This window comes from Ochotona princeps, chromosome 30 (assembly GCF_030435755.1).
Source record: "Ochotona princeps isolate mOchPri1 chromosome 30, mOchPri1.hap1, whole genome shotgun sequence".
NCBI lineage: Eukaryota > Metazoa > Chordata > Mammalia > Lagomorpha > Ochotonidae > Ochotona > Ochotona princeps.
In genome coordinates, this window is record NC_080861.1 from 20223392 (window position 1) to 20244032 (window position 20641).

The 20641-nt window shown below is 52.1% G+C and overlaps 1 protein-coding gene across 1 annotated transcript in view; it reads right to left on the reverse strand.

The window, feature by feature from the left end:
• Positions 1-5043: 5043 nt before the first annotated feature.
• Positions 5044-20641, reverse strand: part of XYLB (xylulokinase) — a 34855-nt gene continuing 19257 nt past the window's right edge. The window contains exons 13-19 of the mRNA XM_058657210.1: positions 20124-20239; positions 19436-19509; positions 17575-17671; positions 12982-13040; positions 10742-10829; positions 8851-8945; positions 5044-5341 (exon numbers count right to left, since the gene is read on the reverse strand). Of these exons, the coding sequence (XP_058513193.1) occupies positions 5267-5341; positions 8851-8945; positions 10742-10829; positions 12982-13040; positions 17575-17671; positions 19436-19509; positions 20124-20239 (604 nt within the window). The 3' untranslated portion in view covers positions 5044-5266. The remainder of the gene's footprint in view (positions 5342-8850; positions 8946-10741; positions 10830-12981; positions 13041-17574; positions 17672-19435; positions 19510-20123; positions 20240-20641) is intronic.

The window sequence follows — 20641 nt, forward strand, 5'->3', positions numbered from 1 at the left end:
CAGAGACAAAGATCTTCCATTTGCTGATTCACTCTCCAAATGGCTGCCACAGCCAGAGCTGGGCCAATTCGAAGCCAGGAGCCAGGAGCTTCTTCCTGGTCTTCCACATGGTCGTAGGGGCTCAAGGACTCCGGCCATCATCCACTGCTTTCCCAGGCCACAAGCAGGGAGCTAGACCCGAAGTGGACTAGCCAGGACTCAAATGAGTGCCCATATGGGACGCTGGCACCTGCAGGCAGATTAGCTTATTACTCCATAGTGCCACCCCCGTTGCACACTTTTTAAACAGCATTCTGAAACACCCAGTCTCTTCTTGCCCCACATCCACCTTATCAGACCTGTGTGCTGTCACTTTGCTGATTTTACATTCTACTTGCCTGGGGTATATTCATCCTGAGTCTTTATTAGCCTTTCTGAATTACTTTAGGTCTCCTGTAAATAGTAAAAGTAGGTTTGTAAGCCAACCTGAAGTTTTTCGAATGAATTAGGTCCTCCTCAGATGTACTGATTAATACACCTGGGTTTGAGATCGAGTGCGCGTTCAACACTCTATTGACTGCTTTCCACCACACGCAGAGAATCTTCTGTCCGCCTGTTTACTCCCCCGATGCCTGTGAGAACCAGAGCCGAGGCAGGCTGAAGTCAGGGGCCAGGAACTTCATCTGAGTCTCCCACGCGGGCAGCAGGAACCCACGCATTTGGTTCGGCACTTGGCGTCTTTCAGGGTGCACTGGCAGGAAGCTTGGATCAGAAGCGGAGGAGCTAGGCCTCAAACCACAGTGCGAGATGGTTGTTGCAGGTGTGCAGGCAGCCCAAGCAGTGGCTTCACCTGCTATGCCACAAGGCCTGCAGTGATAATGCTGTTTGGTAGTACAACATACCTTGAATCCTTAGTACTGCTCTCCCTTGATTAAAACCTCAATTATCTTACTCAGTAACTTGCGGTGTAGCACGCCCATCTAACTCCCACGACACAGAGCTCCTTAAACTTCACTGTTCTAGGTGTGCTACCTTATCAAAGTGCGTACCACTCAACACCGTTCCACCCTGTCCCCACTTTCATTTCGGTCCTAAGATTTACAACTAAAGAGATCTTTTTTCATTTCCCAGTTCTTTTGCTTAATTCCCCAATCACCTCCTGCAAGTTTTATTAGAATCATAAGGAAGAGGTTACAAATATACTATTTCCTGGCTTCTTCCACTTTACACTTTTTAATTAATTTATTTAGATTTAGATTTTTATCTTTATTGGAAAGTAAGATCCACATAGAGAAATAGCTTGCACCCGCTGGTTCACTCTACAAGCAGTCGCAATGGCTGGAACTGAGCTGATTTGAAGCCAGGAGCCAGGAGCCTCTTCCAGGTCTCCCACAAGGCTGCAGGTTCCCAAGGCTTTGGGCCGTCCTCTATTGCTTTCCCAGGCCACAAACGGGGGTGGGGGGTGGGGTGGGGGCTGGATGGAAAGTGGATCAGCAGGGATTAGAACCAGCGCCCATTTGGGATCCTGGTGCTTGCAAGGTGTGGACTTCAGTCACTAGGCTACTGCACCATGCCCACATTTTAAAAACTTTTAAGATACATTCTTGACACTTACAGGACAGCTTACTGGACACAAAATCTAATTTGCACTTTGAGTTTCTTGACAATGTCCTACTGCTCCCAGGAGCTTGCTGAAGAGTGTGCTGTCGACCTGGTCTAGAGAACCAACAATCCTTTTCTTTACCTGCCAAGTACAACAACCGTTAGATGACTCCACTTGGGGCTTTTCACTTACAATGGCGCCAAAGCCATGAGTTCACCACTCCAAACTTTAACACTGGGATCCTTTTCCTGGGCAGCTGATCTGTAGCACAATATTCTCTTGTGAGGCCGGGCAGTGTCAGGGTGTGCAGCTCCCAGTCAGCTCCATGGTCATGGGAAAACACAGCCCGCACTCCACAGCAAATCATGCTGTTAAGCTATGTCATCAGCAGGGCAGGCATCTTAAAGGCACCTCCATCTTTTTCTTTAAATCATTATTTGAAAGGTGGAATCCTGGGCCCCATGCAATAGCGCAGTGGCTAAATCCTCACCTTGCAATCCCCAAGATCCCATATGGGTGCTAGTTCTAATCCCTGTTGTTCCACTTCCCATCCAGCTCCCTGCTTGTGGCCTGGGAAAGCAGTTGAGAACGGCCCGAAGCCCTGGAACCCTGCACTTATATGCGAGACCTGGATGAAGTTTTTGGCTCCTGACTTCTGATTGGCTCAGCTCAGGACATTAATGGACATTTAGGGAGTGAATCGGTGGACATAAGATCTTTCTGTCTCTCCTTCTCTCTGTAAGTCTTTTCCAAAATAAATAAATGTTTAAAAAAAAAAAGGGGTAAGATCACAGAGAAATTCATCCAACTGCTGGCCCACCCGGCAGGTGGTCACAACAGCTGGGACTGAGCCAGACAAAGGTAGCATCCCAAAGCTTTGGCCTGGCCTCCCACGTGCGTGCAAAAGCCCAAGCATGGGACAGCTTCCAAGGCACAGCAGCAGGGACTAGGAGCAGGAGCAGAGCAGCCTAATTGGCACCTATATGGAACACTGGCAATGCAGACAGAAGTCTAACCTGATATGCCACAATGCTAGCTTTCTTATCCTGTTCCTTGTTCGCCCGATATCTCAACTTAAAATGGGTTTACTGGGGACTCAGAGCGGTAACCTAGTGGTTAGAGTCCTCGCCTTGTGAATGCCAGGATCCCATATGGGTGCCAGTTTTAATCCTGGCAGCCCTGCTTCCTGTCCCGCTCCCTGCTTGTGGCCTGACAAAGTGGTCAAGGACAGCCCAAAGCCTTGGGACCCTGCACCGCGTGGGAGACTTAGAGGAAGCTCCTGGCTCCTAGCAGCACAGCTCTGGCCACTACAGCTGCTTGAAGGAATGAATCAGCAGATAGAGGATCTTCCTGTATATCTCGTCTTCCAATAAAAATGTTTTTTAAAAAATGGGTTTATTGGGCCTGGCAGTGTGGCCTAGCGGCTAAAGTCCTCCCCTTGAATGCGCCAGAATCCCATATGGGTGCCGGTTCTAATCCCGGCAGCTCCACTTCCCATCCAGCTCCCTGCCTGTGGCCTGGGAAAGCAGTCGAGATGGCGCAAAGCCTTGGGACCCTGCACTCATGGCGTGGGAGACCTGGAAGAAGTTCCTGGCTCCTGACTCTAGGTCGGCACAGCACCGGCCGTTTTTGTCACTTGGGGAGTGAATCATCGGACGGAAGATATTCCTCTCTGTCTCTCCTCCTCTCTGTAGATCTGACTTTCTGATAAAAATAAATAAATCTTTTTTTAAAAAAAAAAATAGGTTTATTGGGATAAAGTCATCACAGGTTGAACACCTGCAGTGTGGTGGAACATTTGTCAGGATCGATCATTCTAGGCCTGTATTCCAAGTCGTAAGACCCTTCCAAGAGATCACTTCAGATCTTCTTTTGTTTTCAGACTTAGTTTTCGGGCGGAGTTGTAAACATGAACTCTGTTCTTTGAGAGCTCTTTTCAGCCATTTTCTTTGTCCTTCCCTTTGTGGCCTTCGTATCTCTTCTCATTCATTCCTGGCACTGGCAGCCATATCTAACTTCATCTGAATACCTTTTAACTATCCGTGATTTTAACTTTTTCTTTGAATTCTTTCCCAAGTGTTCTCAGGTCTTTTCTTACATCTGCTCAATGCTTTTTCCTTTTGATTCTATGTTTTTCAATGTCCAATCTGTAGTGTTTTTTCATAACTACAATTGCTTGTTTTTTTCTAAGATTTTCTTTACTTCTGTGAATGGCAGAGTTACAAAGAGGGACACACACACACACACACACACAGAGATCTTGCATCCACTGGTTCATCCCTCAATGTCCACTACCACTGGGGTTATGCCCAAGCTAAAGTCAGAATGCTGGAAGTCCATCCAGCTCTCTCCCACGGATGCAGGGGTCCAAGCACTGGAGACATCTTCTGTTATTTTCCCAGGCACATTAGCAAGGAGCAGGATGTGGCATCTGGCACCACCTGCAGCAACTTAACCTACCAGCATCACAACTGCCAGTACCTGCTTATGATAAAAGTCATGTTGGGATGTCGGGCTAGTCAGTGGTGTAGAGCATCATCTGTGTGGTATTGTGGGGAGCTATTTTCCTCTGTGTCACAAACTCGCTGCTCCATCAAAGGGACATCTTTCTACCTCTCATCATCCACCGAGCTCCTCCCAGGGAGAAGTACGAATCCTGGTCCCGCTCATGCTCTGGGACCCTCCCCCTCCCCGTCCATCTGCTCACCAGCTGCTGCTCTGACCCACAGGGTCACAGATATGACCACAGCACTTGGCCAACGCAGGGGAGACCCCATGACACCCCCAAGGGCATGACAGAAGAAAAAAACACGGGGGCTTCTGCAGGAGTCAGATCACGGGGGAGGGGAGCAGTTTCCCAGGTAGGTTTCTGCACCAACGAGAGAGAGGAAGAAGGGATAAGGTAAGAGAGTGATGGAGGAGGGGGAAGAGAGGATGATGTCAACATCCATGCAGCCAGGGGAAGACTTAAGGTGGGGACCACACGCAAGCTGATGAAGAAATCACCAAGCGAAGTTCTCCCAGAGAAAGGACACAATTTGTTCAACATGTGACCTGGAGGGAGACACACCCCCCCCAGTGCTCCAGGGAGCACACCTGTCAGGCAACTGGTGAGGGTGGAGCAGGTGTTTGGGTGGGGCAGGAAGTGGTGATTACGCCACATGGATGTGCAGCAAGGAATGACCAAGGGGGGATGAAGCCAGCTGCTGAAAGCCCAAGGAGGTGAGAGCAAGAAAGAGCAGAGAACACTGGGTGGAGAAGAAGGGGCCCTGGGAGGGCGGCTCAGACAGCTGGGGTGGAGAGGGCTATGGGGGGAAAAGGTCAGGTCAGGGAATTCAATCCACAGATGGGCTCTTATTTTTATACATTATTTTATACATTTTTCTCCTGAAAACAGAGAAGCCACATTTGCAGTGGATATAGCTCAGATTCAAGTTCCTGGGGTAGAAGAGGAAGAGGGAACCTTTCACATCTGGGACACAGACAGCTGTCCAGCTCCAGGATGAGGGGCGGCAGTCAGCTTTAGGGCGTCCTGGACAGGGCTGAAGTGCCTGCCACAAATTGGCACTGGCAAGCAGAACTGCTCAGGTGTGGAATGAAGGTCCTGCCACCTGCACCACAGCACCAAACAAGACTGTGACCCCCCAAGCAGCAGGGGCAATGAGGTTCCTGGGCTCGGGGATCTCATTCCGCAGACCGGGTCTGGGATAGGATTTTCTGCTCAAGTTTGGCGTACCGGGGGAGGAGGGCCTCGTAGACCTGCAGGGGCAGAAAGAGTCATTGAGATGAGGAGGGTGGGCTCTTACACCTGTTGCGACTTGCCGTGACATCCCATTGGCCAGCAATGCAACTTTTCTTGCTGGGCAAATAAAACGCCAATTTCCCCCAAATGGAAATATCTGTAGCCCTCAGACCTACAGCTTCAGATTTTACAAGACTGGAAAATATGAATGGAAACTGATTTTTGTTATTGAATCTACATGAGCATAAGGAAGCCCTGGCGAGGGCACAGAGAAGTAGCTTCACGCGGCACAGATGGTAGCAGTTAGGAGTGTTAGCTTGGAAAAGGATTTTCTTGCCGTGGGCCTGGGTCCACGTCCTGGGGCTCAGTTACTGTACTTCTGTGAAGCTCTAAGGGCAAACCCTGTGCACAACTACACAGCACTTGGCCTTGCCAGTCCTCAGCAGGGACACCCTGGACAGCCAGAGCTGACTGGCAGAGTAGCTGTGGTGCCCTGTTCAGTGGGAGCCCCCAGTTCGGAGGGTCAGTTAGGTTGCAGCCCATGTACCAGCTGCTGAGATCCACCCAGTGCATGTCCAGGAACCAGCTAGGCTTTAATACCTTAGGGCTCATAGGAGCATCTCATGGAAGACCTTACAGGTGACAGACAGTTCTGGAAGGGTGGCTGTACTGTCTGACTGCCCATGTTTCCCAAGCAAACCGCCATCTCTGGGGTAGCACAGATGTGTCCTAGCAGTGCCCGTCCTAACACTAGTGATAAGTCATTTTTTTAATGGCTTGACCCAGGTCGCCTGGCTCAGGTCCATGAGCCTACCTACGAGAACTGGTCCTCCTCAGTGTAGAGGATGGAGTGCTGGATGGCAGATCATGGTGCACATGGAGGACATGGTAGCTCACGAGGGCCTGCAGGAGGCATCTGGCACCACATCAGAGAATGGAGAACAGAACATATGGACATCCACCCCAGCCAAACGAACATCTGGGCGAATGTAGACTATAAGGTCAATGGTGTCAGCCAATGGACTTTGGAAGGGATCTCCTGTGAATCCCATGCCTTCTTCCTTTAGCCTCATTAGCTCCAAAGTGAAACACGTTGATGAGTTGCAACAGGCAATTCCAAATTGGGCAGTGACAGCAGCCCTGTCCAGAGGGCCTTGAGGGCTCTCTGAGGCTGGACAGAAGGAGCCCGCTGGCCTCCAAGTCCACGAGGAGCCTAAGCTGCCTATGAGGGAGGGAGCAGATTTACTCCCGAAGAGCAAGATCCAAGTAGTGCTGTTGCTCTGCTGAATGAACAAGCCATCTGTAAAGTCCTGGGCACAGATGCCCTGGGTACAGTAAAGCCGAGAACCAGTGTCTGTGCAAGAGACTCACAGGAGAGGGGTCTCAGGCTGCCCTGGTCCAGCCTGAAGATCACAAGAACAGGACCCGGGGCCTCTGGTTTCTTCCAAGGACACTGGAATGTGTCAAGAGCCAAATGCTTCTCACTTTGCGGAGGCTCCCCCAGGCACTGCCGTGGGGACTGGCAGCAAGAAAGCAGGCAGTGTGGCCTGGCTGTGGTGGTCTACGCACAGCTCTGATTGCAGATGCTTTACACCAACACGCATGGGCTTTCCCAGGACACAAGCAGGGAGCTGGATGCTGGATGGGAAGTGGAGTAGCCAGGACGTGAACCGGCACCTCATATGGGATGCTGGCACTTGCAGTCAGAAGATTAGCCAACCGAGTCATGGCTCGAGCCCCTGTCTTGTTTTCTTTCACCCTGCTACTGAAATCTATAAACACACCTTAAAAAAAAAAAATCAGGCAAGACAGATACCGTTCCCACTACAGAGACAAAGAAATAGAGGCTTGGAGATGAGGTATGCCTGTCAAGGTCACACAAAGGTCAAAAGGCGAAACAGAAGGAGTAAGAACTGAAAACCAAACATCCTTTATCTCAGTGCAGGCTCTTTGCACTGAATGAGCGGCCTCTCAAACCCAAGGACACAGAAGGGAAGCAAAGCAACAGAAGTCCGGGGCCAGTTTGTCAGGTCACGTGGCTAGCACGAACTCCTGCTTGCTAGAAGCGTTGGGAGCCAATTCTCCCCGGCATTTCTGTCTTGTGACAGCTGTTTCAGGCTATCCATTTTAACGTAGAAGCAAGACGAAGCCTCTTGTCTGTCTCCCTTAGCATTGGGCATCCTGATTGACCCTTTATCAAAAGGAACTCAGTGACTTGAGGGAGTGATTCAACTGGCCCCACGAGGTCCTAACCACTGGACTCAAGGAGTTATTTCTTCTGCATCAGATAAGAATCTTGGTGGCCAGTGTTGTCCTCAGGTGATCTGCGTAGGGGAACTCTACATCTGGGCGGAACGTAACAGCCACCTTCACATAACCCCCAGACCAACTGAGCCCACCTGGTCATCACCAGTTCCCTGAAAAAGCACATCACGCAGGCCAATCCGAGGAGGGTCACAACCTCCACTGACCAATCAGGAACTTGGCCACGAGCAGCTCATGCACACCTCAGCCCCAATTCCAATGCATAAGAACCTTCCCTCCTAACTTGCAGGGGAGCACGGGAATCAAGCAGTAGCTGCCTGGCTCCCTGCTCTGTGCTTTGCAATAAACACCTATATTCCTTCACCACCACCCCCAATGTCAGCAATGGCTTTCTGTGCATCGGGTGAACAGACCCAGTGTGGAGGCTCTACCTACAGCAATGCCTTCAACCAGCTTGGGGTCATGTTCAACAGCGCAAGGCTGTCTGTCGAGCCTGTCTCCTGCTTGCAACATCTGGGAAGCCTGGGCAGGTTCACTCGCTAGCCTCCCGCTCTAGAAAACCTCCAGCCCTTTGCTGTTCCCAACGGGATGCCCCTGCTGTGGCTGAGCCAGGAGAACTTTCTGCAGGCCAGTACTCTCAGCTTCCCCGCAGCACTAAAGTGGGACTGGCTCCCCCTGGTGGAAGTGTCTGGTTGTACAGAGTTTTCCCGTAGCATTGACCAGAGGCCCGCTTGGAGAGAAGGTTCTGGAGTCCACCTACTTACTCCCTCTGCCCAGCTCCGCGTCTTCCATACCCCTCCCATCTGCACAGCACCCTCCACATCCTGCTTCACCTCTCAGACTCCGGAGGGACCTCAGCTACAACCAATGGAGCAGGTCTACCTCCCAAAGGGTTTCCTGGCCAGGTAACTATACAGCTCTTGTGGATCCAGACTTGAGACTTAAGTGCTAGAGCCCAGCATGCCTTCCAGTTCAGGAACTGAGTCTTTGGAGAAGGGGGGGCGGTGGGGAGAACTTCTGTAGTCCCCGGGTGACACAGAAAGTCTACCTGCCACACCTGGAACCTTCCAGACCCCAGGTTGCACCATGAGCAGCAGCTGGCCGTTCTGCCCAAGATCATTTCTAAAAAGCAGGATTTCCCTGTTGGCCGAGCACCTTGAGTTTCATGTAGATAACAAAAAACCTAAATTCTTGGGGGAAAAACGTAACCACATTGGCTTCTACAAGGCACATGCTCGGACAAAGTCGGGTGGGCTCTTACCTGAGTGGCTCCTGGGTTTGGGGCAGCAGCCAGTCTGGGATTTGGGGCTAACTTCACGATCTCCGAGAAGGGTACGTCTGTGCCACCCGCAAGGCCTAGTGGGTAAAGGTTATTCCATATCAGTACAGGTTGCCAAGGACAACAGGCACTGCAGGTGGTGCAAACAAGCCCACCAGGGGTTACAAAATGGTTTTTGTCTTATTTAAACATTCATGTATAAACTTGAAAGCCAGAGTTACAGAGAAAGATGGAGAGACACACAGAGAGGAAACTCTTTCCTCTGCTGGTTCGTTTCCCAGCTGGCCACAGTAGCCTGGGTTGAGCCAGGTTAAAGCCAGGAGCCAGGAGCCAGGAGCCAGGAGCCAGGAGCCAGCAGCCAGGAGCCAGCAGCCAGGAGCCAGGAGCCAGCAGCCAGGAGCCAGGAGCCAGGAGTCAGGAGTCAGGAGCCAGGAGTCAGGAGCCAGGAGCCAGGAGCCAGCAGCCAGGAGCCAGCAGCCAGGAGCCAGGAGCCAGGAGCCAGGAGCCAGCAGCCAGGAGCCAGCAGCCAGGAGCCAGGAGCCAGGAGTCAGGAGCCAGGAGTCAGGAGTCAGGAGCCAGGAGCCAGGAGCCAGCAGCCAGGAGCCAGCAGCCAGGAGCCAGGAGCATTACCCATGTGGGTGGCAGAAACCCAAACACTTGAACCATCTTCTATTACTTTATTCAGATGCATCCTTAGGAAAGCCAGATGCTGGCTTGAGTATCTGGGCCCCTGCCCTGGATACAGTGAACGACCCATGTGGAGTTCTAGGCTCCTGGCTTCAACCTAACTCAGTATGTGGCGGTTGCAGCTATTTGTAGAATGAACCAGTGGATGGAGATTTTTCATTGTCTGTTTCTCACACTGCCTTTCAAATAAAACTTTGCATCCAGCAAAATCCCATATGGACATGAGTTCATGTCCTGGTTGCTCTGCTTCGCATCCAGCTCCCTGCTTGTAGTTTGGGAAAGCAGTCAAGGATGGCCAAAACCTGGGACCCTGCACCCACATGGGAGACCCAGAAGAAGCTCCTGCCTTCTGGCTTCGGATAGATGCAGCTCTGGCCATTGCGGCCACTTGGGTTGTGAACCAATGGATGGAAGATCTTTCTGTCTCTCCTCCTCTCTGTAAATCTATTTTCATTGAAAAGCCAGATTTACAGAGAGAAGGTGCAGGGTCCCAAGGCTTTGGGATATCCTCCATTGCCTTCCCATGCCACAAGCAGGGAGCTAGATGGGAAGTTGGGCAGCCAGAACAGGAACTGGTTTTTACATGGAAGGCGAGGACCCCAGCCACTAGGCTAACATGCCAGGACCTCAACCGTCAATGTTGAAAGACACATTTCAGTAGCTTAGGCTAATAGGTAAAAGGAGTGTGCAGGCAAAGGATGGAACTACGAGACAGAGTACAAGGCCCTGCAAGTCTATCTGTGCACAGCACTAGGAGCGCCGTGGGCAGGCAGATGACAGGCTCCATGGGTATACTGGAGCAGGAATGGCCCGGAAGCCCGTGTTCCCCCCGCCGCTCGCCAGAAAGGGGAGTGAGCACTTGGGCTCAGTGGAAGTCCCTGGAGCTGTCCAGGGTCCTGGACTGATTGGGCCTGAAGCCCTTAGGTTTGCCCAACCTCCTGCTCTCCCTGAAGGGACAGCTCTGGGCCATCCCCAGCTCTCTTACCCTGGGCTCTCCATGTCCTCCCTCACATGCTACATGTTGAGTCCAGCTCAATTAGGATCCTGCATCCCTTTACTCACTTTAAGCAGAAAATGAAGGAACAGAGGTGCTGTTGATCTACCTTGCTGGGAGGGAACAGGTGGAAATGACAGCCCCGAGACCTCTTCCCATCCCTCTATCGGGTGCACCTCCCCGTGGACCTACCATGAAATGCTCGGTACGCAGAGCCCACACAGGCTGAGTTGGCAGTGTCTATGACATACACCGGGGCACCAAATACGTCCGCGAGGACCTGCGAAGGACAGAGCCGTTAGAGGGAGCATGCGCACATGCGTACCTTCCCCGCAACCTCAAGAACATGGAGCTTGGCTAAGGCAGCCCCCTCCCCAGAGCAGCTCATTGGTCCCTTTGTCCGAAGGCACATGCTACTTTTGCGGTGCAGGCCGTAGCATGAAGGAGCTGATCAGACTCCAGCCAGGACCAGGCCTGACACCTCCTGCCTCTCCATCTGCCCACAGGGAGTGCTCTCTGGGCAAAGCAGCTGCGGCAGAGTCTCCATGCTAAGCTTTTTTAGATTCACTTATGTGAGACCGATCGCAAGTCAGTCGCTGAGACAGCTTCCCAAACAGCTAAGGCAGCCCCAAGGTACGTTCAGAATTCCAGGACTCCCCTTCCACGAGAGAAGCTGAGGGTCCCGTGGCGTGACAGCCTGAGTACCAGAGACCTGCAGGTGGATTTTACTTTGGGGCATTCAAAAACAGTGTGATGAAGCCAGCATGGTGGCATAGCATGCTAATCCTCTTCCAAGTGCCAGCATCCCACATAGGCATGTGGAACAGTTCATGTCCTGGTTGTTCTACTTCTGGTCGAGCTCCCTGTTTGTAGCCTGGGAAAGAAGTACATGACGGCCCAAAGCCTTGAGCCCCTGCATCCACATGGGAGACCCAGAGGAAGCTGCTGGCTTTGGATCAGCTCAGTTCCAGCCTTTATGGCTATTGGGGAAATGAACCAGCAGATGGAAGATCTCTCTCTGTAAAAATCTGCCTTTCGATACATAAATAAATAAAAGCTTGCGGAAAGTGAAAATGATTCATTCATTGCCTGCAAAAACAATTTTTGTTTAGATATGTATTTTTATTGCAAAGACAGATTTACAGGGATTAAGAGAGACAGTAAGATCTTCCATCCACTGGTTTGTTCCACAAATACCTGCAGTGACTGGAGGTGAGCAGGTGCAAGCTCCCAAGGACTTGGGCCAGGCTCTGCTGCTTTCCTAGGCCACAACTAAGGAGCTGGATGGGAACCAGGACAGCTGGGACATGAACTGGTATCCCTGTGGGATGCCAGCACTGCAAAGTGGAGGATTAGCTATTTGAACCATCATGCTGACCCCTGCAAAAAATTTTCTAACGCCATGCACATGAAAGATATTGGCGTTCTCATGAAAGGGGGTCAACACTGAAGAACAGCAAGCTAAGCTACAGCTTGCCACAAAGCATCCCAGATTTGGGTGGATCTGAGTAACAGATGCTCCACTTCCAACCAGCTCCCTGACAATGTTTCTGAGAAAGCTGCACGGGATGACCCAAGTGCCTGGGCCCTGGTGGCTATGTCAGAGACCCCACAGAGTAACTACCAGCTTCTGGCTTCAGCCTGGCCCAGGTCATTGTTGCCACTTGAGAGAGTGAACTACCAGATGCAACATCTGTCTCTCCCTCTCTTTTTCCGTCACTCTACCTATCCAATCAAGACATTTTAAAGAAATATGTTACCAAAAAATTCATGGATTCCCAAAGCTTTTTTTTTTTTTGATCAAAATAATGGCCTTTAATTCTATGTTCTATAAACTTTAAAAAACTTATTTATTTAAGAGGCAGATTTGTAGAAAGGGAGAGACAGAGGCGAGAAAGAGACCTTCCATCAGCTGGTACTACCCGAATAACCAAGGCAGCCAGGACTGGGGCCAGATACAGCTGGGAGTCAGGAGTTTCATCCAGGTCTCCCATGCGGGTGCAGGGAACCAAGCACTTGGCCCAACTTCCACTGCTTTCCCAGGTGGATTAGGTAGGGAACTGACTTGGCGGTGCAGCAGCTGGGTGTTGAACCGGTGCTCATCTGTGATGCCAGAGCTGCACATAGTGGCTTTCCCCAGAACGCCACAGCCCTGCAACAGTTCCCCAAACTGCTGGAGTACCTTTATATTTCCAGCATCATGAAAAAGATCATGAAATCCATCAATTGTTTAAGAAGAATGGTTGGCGAAACAAAGATGGTTCAATAGGAAAATAAGAGTACCGGTGTGGGATGCCAGGGCTTCACCTGCCACGTGGAAGGACAGACAGCCTCTGTGCGATGCCAGAGGCCAAGCTCTGAGCTCCATGTCACTGTAGGTGTGGACAGGGAGGCGACCCCTGCTGCCCCGAGAGGTCACCTATCACACATACCTGCAGGATGTCTTTGTTGTGGGAGGCCCCACCGGTGGCCAAAATCTTGGTTTTGGGCACTGCAAAGCAAGAACAGAAAAAAACATGAAGTGGCTGTGGCCTCTTCCTAAGTCCAGGTCAGGTTCTCACTCTTGGAGGCCAATACCTCCGAAGACTAAACAGCCACAGGCCCGTCACTCACCTACCTGTTTCTAAGGTTGTTGGTGACCGAACAGCCTGACTCACTAGTTGCTGTTATTTTTCTTCTTTTTAAAGATCTATTTGGGCCCGGCGGCTAAAAGTCCTCGCCTTGAACGCCACGGGATCCCATATGGTCACCGGTTCTAATCCCGGCAGCTCCACTTCCCATCTAGCTCCCTGCTTGTGGCCTGGGAAAGCAGTCGAGGATGGCCCAATGCATTGGAACCCTGCACCTGCGTGGGAGACCCGGAGGAGGTTCCTGGTTCCTGGCTTCGGATCGGCGCAGCACTGGCCATTGCGGTCACTTGGGGAGTGAATCATCGGACGGAAGATCTTCCTCTCTGTCTCTCCTCCTCTCTGTATATCAGACTTTGCAATAAAAATAAAAATCAAATACATCTTTAAAAAAAAAAATTCAAACCAGGTAAAGAAAACCACCTTATTTTCAGGGAACAACATTAAGAGTGACAGCTACTTGTCACCACTGACATTAATAGGCCAGAAGACAATGGGGTAACATTTTTAAAAGTGCCCTATTAAAAATAGTCGGTCTTGGGATTGGTGTTGTATTGTAGTGCGTAAAACCATTAGCTGCAGTGTTGGCATCCCATATGGGGTCAGATGCTCCACATCTGACCTGGATCCCTGTTAGTGTGCCTAGGAGGGCAGTGAAGGACGGCCTAAGTACTTGAACCCCTGCAGCCCAAACAGGGAGACCTGGAGGAAGCTCGTGGCTCCAGGCTTCAGACTGGTCCATCTCTGGCCTTTGCAGTCATTTAGGAAGTGAACTAGTGTCCACCTAGACCTTCATAGCCAAAAACACCTTTCAAGGTGAGGCAACATAAAACACATTCTCAGATAAACAAAACCTGAGGGGATCCCCTGTCAACAGATGTCCTAGGTTCCTTCTAGAACATCAGCCTTCCTCCAGGGCATAAGGTTCCCCTCCAGTCTTAGAAGCTTCCTCTACACTGTTTTGCAGTCAAAAATGTGCTGGTAATCACATTTTAAGAGAATAACGCTTTCAACTGAAGAGCCAACACAAAGAGATAAAATGTCACAATCGAGGGGCCTGTGTTATGCTGCAGTGGGTTAAGCCTCCGCCTGCAGCACCAGCATCCTATAAGAGCGCTGGTTCCAGTCCTGGCTGCTCCATTTCCAATTCAGCTTTCTGGTACCTAGGGAAGCACCAGTAGGTACGTGGGCCCCTACGCCCACAGGGGAGACTGACTCCTGGCTTCAGCTTCGTACAGCCCTGGTCATTGTGGCCGTTTGGGGAATGACCTAGTTGATGAATGATCTCTCTCTCACTTGGCCTTTCAAATACATATATCTTTATTAAAAAAAAAAACGCAAGGAGGGTTGGTGTGGTGGGATATAGGTTCTTCCTCTGCGCTTTGGTGCTAGCATCCCATGTGAGTGCTGACTTGGGTCTCAGTTGCTCTACTTCTGATCCAGCTCTCAGCTTATGATCTGAGAACCCAGTGGAGGAAGGTCTCAGTCCTTGGGACCCTGGACCCAGGTGGGAGACCCAGAAAAAGCTCCTGGCTCCTGATCAGCTCCGCTCTGGCCATTGTGGCCATTTGGTGAGTGAATGAGCAGGTGGAAGATCTTTCTCTGTCTCTCCTTCTTGGGGTCAGCCCAGTAGATTCAGCTGCCACCTGTGAGGGAGGTATCCTACATGTGAGTGCCAGTTCAAGTCCTGGCTGCTCCGCTTCTGATCCGATTTCCTGCCAATCTGCCTAGCAAAACAAGAGTCCAAATGCTTGGGCTCCCACACCCATGTTGGTTGGCTACTGGCTTCAGCCTTGGCTGTTGTGGCCACCTGGGGAGTTCATCGCTGGGTGGAGGATCTAGCTTTCTCTCTCTCATTCTGCTTTCAAGTAAACAAATCTCAAATAGATTTTAAGAAATGGAAAACTCGGGGCCTGGCTTAGTAACCTAGTGGCTAAAATCTTCACCTTCCATGTGCCAGGATCCCATATGGGTGCTGGTTCTAATCCAGGCTACTTCACTTCCCATCCAGCTCCCTGCTTGTGAACTGCAAAAGCAGCGGAAGATGGTCCCAAGCCTTGGATCTCTGCACCCGTGTGGGAGACAAGGAAGAAGCTCCTGGCTTTGGATCCCAATTAACTTAACAAACAAGCTGGAAAAGACCAGAGCATATGCCAGACAAGACTCTAAACTCAGGAGGACACGAGGGCCTTAAAAAAAGTAGGAGCAGCCCCATGGGGACAGAGTCCAGACTCTGGAGCCAGCTTCCAGCCCCGCTGGTTGAACCACTGTAACGCTGGGCCTTCTACTCCGTGAAGTCGGGGTGACACCCACTCTGACCCAGGTCCTGTTGCTAATACGGATAAAGGTTGGAGAAAACGGGGCAGACAGCCAGTAGGAGCTTAACCAGTGCTGACAGTAGAATGAACATGGTCATGATTCTCACACATCAGGCTTCTCACTCTCCAGCTCTGAGCTGGGCCTGGCCAAACCACAGAGCAGATAAAAAGCAGGTTCCATAGGCACCCCTAATGGGCTCTCTTCTTTAGGACACCACACATGAGGGGAGCCCAGCAAGCCTGGCTCTGCCTGGAAGCTTGCTAAAAGGATTAGGAACTTCTTGCTGCTCCCCAGCAGGAACACCTTAGAAGCTGGGAACAAAAATATCATGGCATCCACCCCACCCATGCAGAGCACGCCCCTCTCCAGGGCTCGCTCCTGGCAGCCTGTGGACCCCTGCCTGCCAGGCCCCAGAAGCCTACCACTCAACCTCTCCACTCACACTCTAAAGGCCTTTAGTGGAATTTCATTGCACACACAGGGTGGTGAGATGAGGGGGCTGGGAATGTCTGCGTAACACTGACTGTATTTCACAATGTGTGACAGGGTCGGTGTTGCAGTGTAGCCACCTGCAATGCGCATCCCATATGGGAGCTGCTTCAATTCTAATACTCCACTTCCATTTCAGCTCCCTGATAATGAACTTGGGAAAGCAGCAGAAGGTGTTCCAAGGGCTTGGAACTGTCTACCCGTGAGGGAAAGCTGGACAAAGCTCCTGGGCTTTTTGGCTTCCTTCTGGTCCAGTGTTGGCTGATGGGGCCATGTGGGGAGGGGGGAGTGAATCAATGGATGGGAGAGCTCAATCTCTCTCTCTCTCTCTCTCTGGATGTCTTTTTCTCTTTCTCTCTGTAATTCTTTCAAGTAAAGTAAATACATCTTTAAAAAATAAAAGTGAACTGATCTAAAACACACAGCCTAAAAAGAGAGACGCATAGTAAGCCCATAGCTTGATACATTTTCACAGTCACACACACCTCCGGCACCCCAGAATCCTCCCACAACCGCTCTCTGAAAGGCAGTACCCCTGACTTTGGCCACCAACAGCAGCTCATAATCCTATCCACTAACATGCAGCGTAGACAAACGTGCTTGGGGGTCTGGCTTCTTCCGCCACAACTGCGCCTGTGAGAGTCACCCACTCTGCCATCTGGAGCTGCAGCTGGTCCACTTCTACCCCAGGCAGCATCTTGCAGCCTGATTGCATGATGAGGCCTTGGTCACGCCTGCTGTCTACATCAAGCAGGGCACCCCAAGGGACAAGCATTTTGGTGAACATGGTGGGATGGGACGCTGATGTGGCAGCGAGCCCAGGGCAGGGCAGGTGCACACAGTAGAGCCTCAGCCGATGCTGCCTAACAGGTTCTCAAAGAGGCTTCTTTGCCGTTTGTTCAGAAATATAAAGTAGATGACACTTGGGCCGCCTGTGGAAATATGAGGCCAAGGTTTCCCAAAGCGGCTACCTTCTCCAGTGACAACAGCTGCAGCCTCACGGCCAATGACATCTTATGGACTTGGGTTCTATGGTGGTCACTGCAGTGTCTCAGAACCTCAGGTCGCACCATCACAATGGGGGTGGGGGCGCGGGAGACTGATTGTCCTCCCAAACCCACCTATTCCCGGCTTCAGTCCTCAGGAAACCCCTCATTCCAGTGGTCTGCCCCCCTCCACAGGATCCTCAGAATCTGGAAGGTGTCACCACAAGCCCCCACTTTTCCCAGTCTACACTGGGGCCCCAGAAACAGACAGATGGGCCCTGGGCAGGCTCGCCAGTCCGTGGTTCAATCATGGTCCCAGCACAAGGCACTGTCCACATCCGAGCGGTCCAGAGCACGGGACACTTGGCCTGCAGCTAGGAGCTTACAAAGACTCCTCCCAGCTCAGGCAGTTGCCGGCTCCCAGGGACAGAGCAGGGACGTGCCTCCTACTTGATGCCTGCTCGCCAGCACCAGTCAACCCACACTGTCCTCCCCAACACCAGGGCCAGCTGTTTGGCCCTGCTGCACGAGGGTCGTCCCCTTCACAGGCCTCTGTAGATGCTGCCTGTACACCCCTGCCCCCTCCTCCGGGACGCTCACTTACAGACTCGGTAGCCCAGGCCTTCGGCGTGGATCCTCTTGGCCATGAACTGTCCTTCGATTAGAGCTCGAATTTCCACACTCCCGGGGAAGGCCGAGACCTGTGTCCAAAAGAGGGCAGGCATGGATGTGACTGTCACACACACAAGCTCACCATTCTGGGGAAACAGGGGTGCCCTGACTACAGCCTCTGGCGGCTGAGTGTTCAAGTTCTTTTCATTTTTATCTATCTATCTACCTATCTATCTATCTATCTAATTGAAGATTTATTTGAAAGACACAGCAACAGAGACAGGTGAAAGAGATCTTCCATCTATTGGTTCACTCCCTAGATGGACCCAATAGTCAAGGAGGGGTCAGGCAGAAGCCAGGATCCAGGAGCTTCTTCCGGGTCTCCTACATGGGTGCAAGCTCTCAAGCACTTGGGCCACTTCCACTGCTTTCTCTGGCCACATGCAGGGAGCTGGGTTGGAAGTGGAACAGACAAACGTTGAACTAATACCCACATGGGATGGAGAGGTGTGGCAGCTTAGCCTGCTGGGCCCCAGCCAGCCTCTTTCTTGACAGAGGTGACGATGGCCCATGGGTTTAGGGCTGTTGTAACGATCATATTGGACAACAGAACCTAGCACGTGTCACTGACACTCAGTAGTAAGAACCATGAGCTTATACCAAGGTGGGTCCTTCCTGCCAACTCCAGTGGGGCCAGCCTAAGCTTGCATTTCCAGCACCTGAGGCCAAGGATGAAGCCAGCCTTACCCCTGCCCAATGCTTCTACTCCGCCACCTCACTGGCCTAGTCTGGCTCCCCATCTGTTGCACAGTTCCCATGCCAGGAGCCTCTCAATCACGCCCCATGCTGGGCCCCCAGACCCTCGGAGTCCTTGCCTGGAACACGTCTGTCCCTTCCCAGTGCCGTCAGGTGCTGAGGTCATATGCAGTACACCCTGCAGTTTGGATGTGTGCCCCAGAGTGTAGTGTTGCAGGCTTAAGCGACTGAGACTGGGAAACTGAACCCAGGTGTTCCAAGGTGGGGCCCCTGGTATCCAGTGCTCACAACTTCACAAGGAGATAATAAACAGAAGCGTGCTCCCTGCCTTTTACGGGGCTTGGGGAAGGTCCTGGGCCACCTCAGGACCCTGCCAACAAGAAGGCCAAACCAGAGGAGCAGCAACTCTGAATGGGGAGCCCCCAGACATGGGAGCCAGAATGAACCTTGTTTCTTGATAACAGTAGGCTGCCTCGGGGGCTTTCTGACAGTCTGTGCTAGCCCACCTGCTCACTGCCCAATTCCTGCCTAGACTACAGGCCCCACGGGGTCCTGTTCCCTTTGCCCCTCTGATGCCCAGTACCCATCCTGCGGATCCCCTTGGCAAGCGAATGAATCAATCAATAGAGAGCACAACCATCTCCTTGACAAACCTGGGACTGACCTGCATGAGAAGACAAGTGGCACAGTGGCAGTTGGGTGGCACAGTGGGCTAAGTTTCCACCTGCACCGCTGCTCTTCAGATTCAGCTCCCTACTAATGCACCTGGGAAGGCAGGAGAGGACAGCTCAAGTATCTGTGTTCCTGCCATCATCCGGAAGACCCGGATGGAGTTCCAGGCTCCTGACGTCAGCCTGGCCCGGCCGAGCCATTGTATTCAAGGGAGTGAACCAACAGATCCAAGATCTCTCTCTGAAGCCATCTTTCAAGTAAACAAATAAATCATTAAAAACAAACAAAACTGGTACTGCTGGTTCAAGTCCCAGTTGCTCCTCTTCTGATCCAACTCCCTGTTACCACACTCAAGGAAGGAACCAATGGAACAAGAATATCCCCCCCCCACACACACACACACACGAACACATGCACACACGCACCTCATGGTCTTCTGCGTTGAACCTGTAACGTCCCATAATGTCAGGGGTGATCTCCATGACATCAAAATAAAAACCTGAAAGGAAACCAGCAAGATTTACACTCTCAGTGGTCCACTACAGAAGACTGGCCACAAGTACCCCAACTCCTGCATACCCAGACTTGCCTCCGCACCCAGCGGGGCTCATCTCCTTCTCCCCAACAGGACACAGGGCAGCCAGGAAGGCCTGGGCTGCTGCCTCTGCCAGGCAGCTCCTCCTTCTCTCGCCTAGCAGAACGGGCCAGAAGCAGCTGCCCCTACATCCACCACTACTAAGACACCAAGCCTGAATCGGCAACGGGGTACAAAGTTGCTTAGCTGAGAAGGCTACCAGCAGGCTGGCACCACTGTTGGGGTAGAGAACTGTGTGCAGGGACACCCCAGGGTGGTGGCTACCCCTCCAGTGCTGGCAGCTTGGACTTGAGTCTGGGTTCAAGAGGCAAAAATTGGGCCCTGATCTGCTTGGGTCTGATAGATGCTACAGGGGTCCCTCACCCTCAGTAGAATCTGGGGTCTCACACCAGTCTTTGGGCCCACAGAGGAGATGAGACACACACAGGGGCTCCCACTTTCCTGCGGCCTTCCTCCCTCCACCCTCTGGCCCCAGGCCACCCCGTTCTCTGGGCCCAGGCATCACCGAGCAGCCTTACCTAGCTGTCCACCGTTGCCCATCTCTGTGGACTGCAGCGCCCTGGAGAACTCGCTCCAGGAACGGGAGGCAGACTCTTCACGGATCTTCTCTCTCATCAGGGAGCCGTTCTTAAAGCTGCAGAGGCGCACACAGCGCTGAGAAGGGTGGGGCTGGGGCCAGCAGGTACTGTGAGGACCCTGAACCCCAGGCTCTTCCTAGGGGGTGACAGGCCTTGTTGCGCAGCCTCAGAAATGCACTTGCTCAGGGCTCTGTCTACAAAGGAGGCAGAGATGGTCTGTGCTCTCGGCACGCAGCACGCTCTGCACACTGATGCTGGTCTGGCCACCTTGGGGGCTTAGAAAGCCTCCCTGAGCTCCGGGGCCGTTCAGGGTGTTGGTTGGTGAGATTATGATTGCAACCACCTTAGGGGTCTCCAAGCCATGGGTTCCCCGCCCCCGCCCAGGTCCACTGTCAGCCAGAGGCAATGTACCCCAGGGGTCTCAACCACCTCCCATGAGCCCGCCTGCTGGAATGACT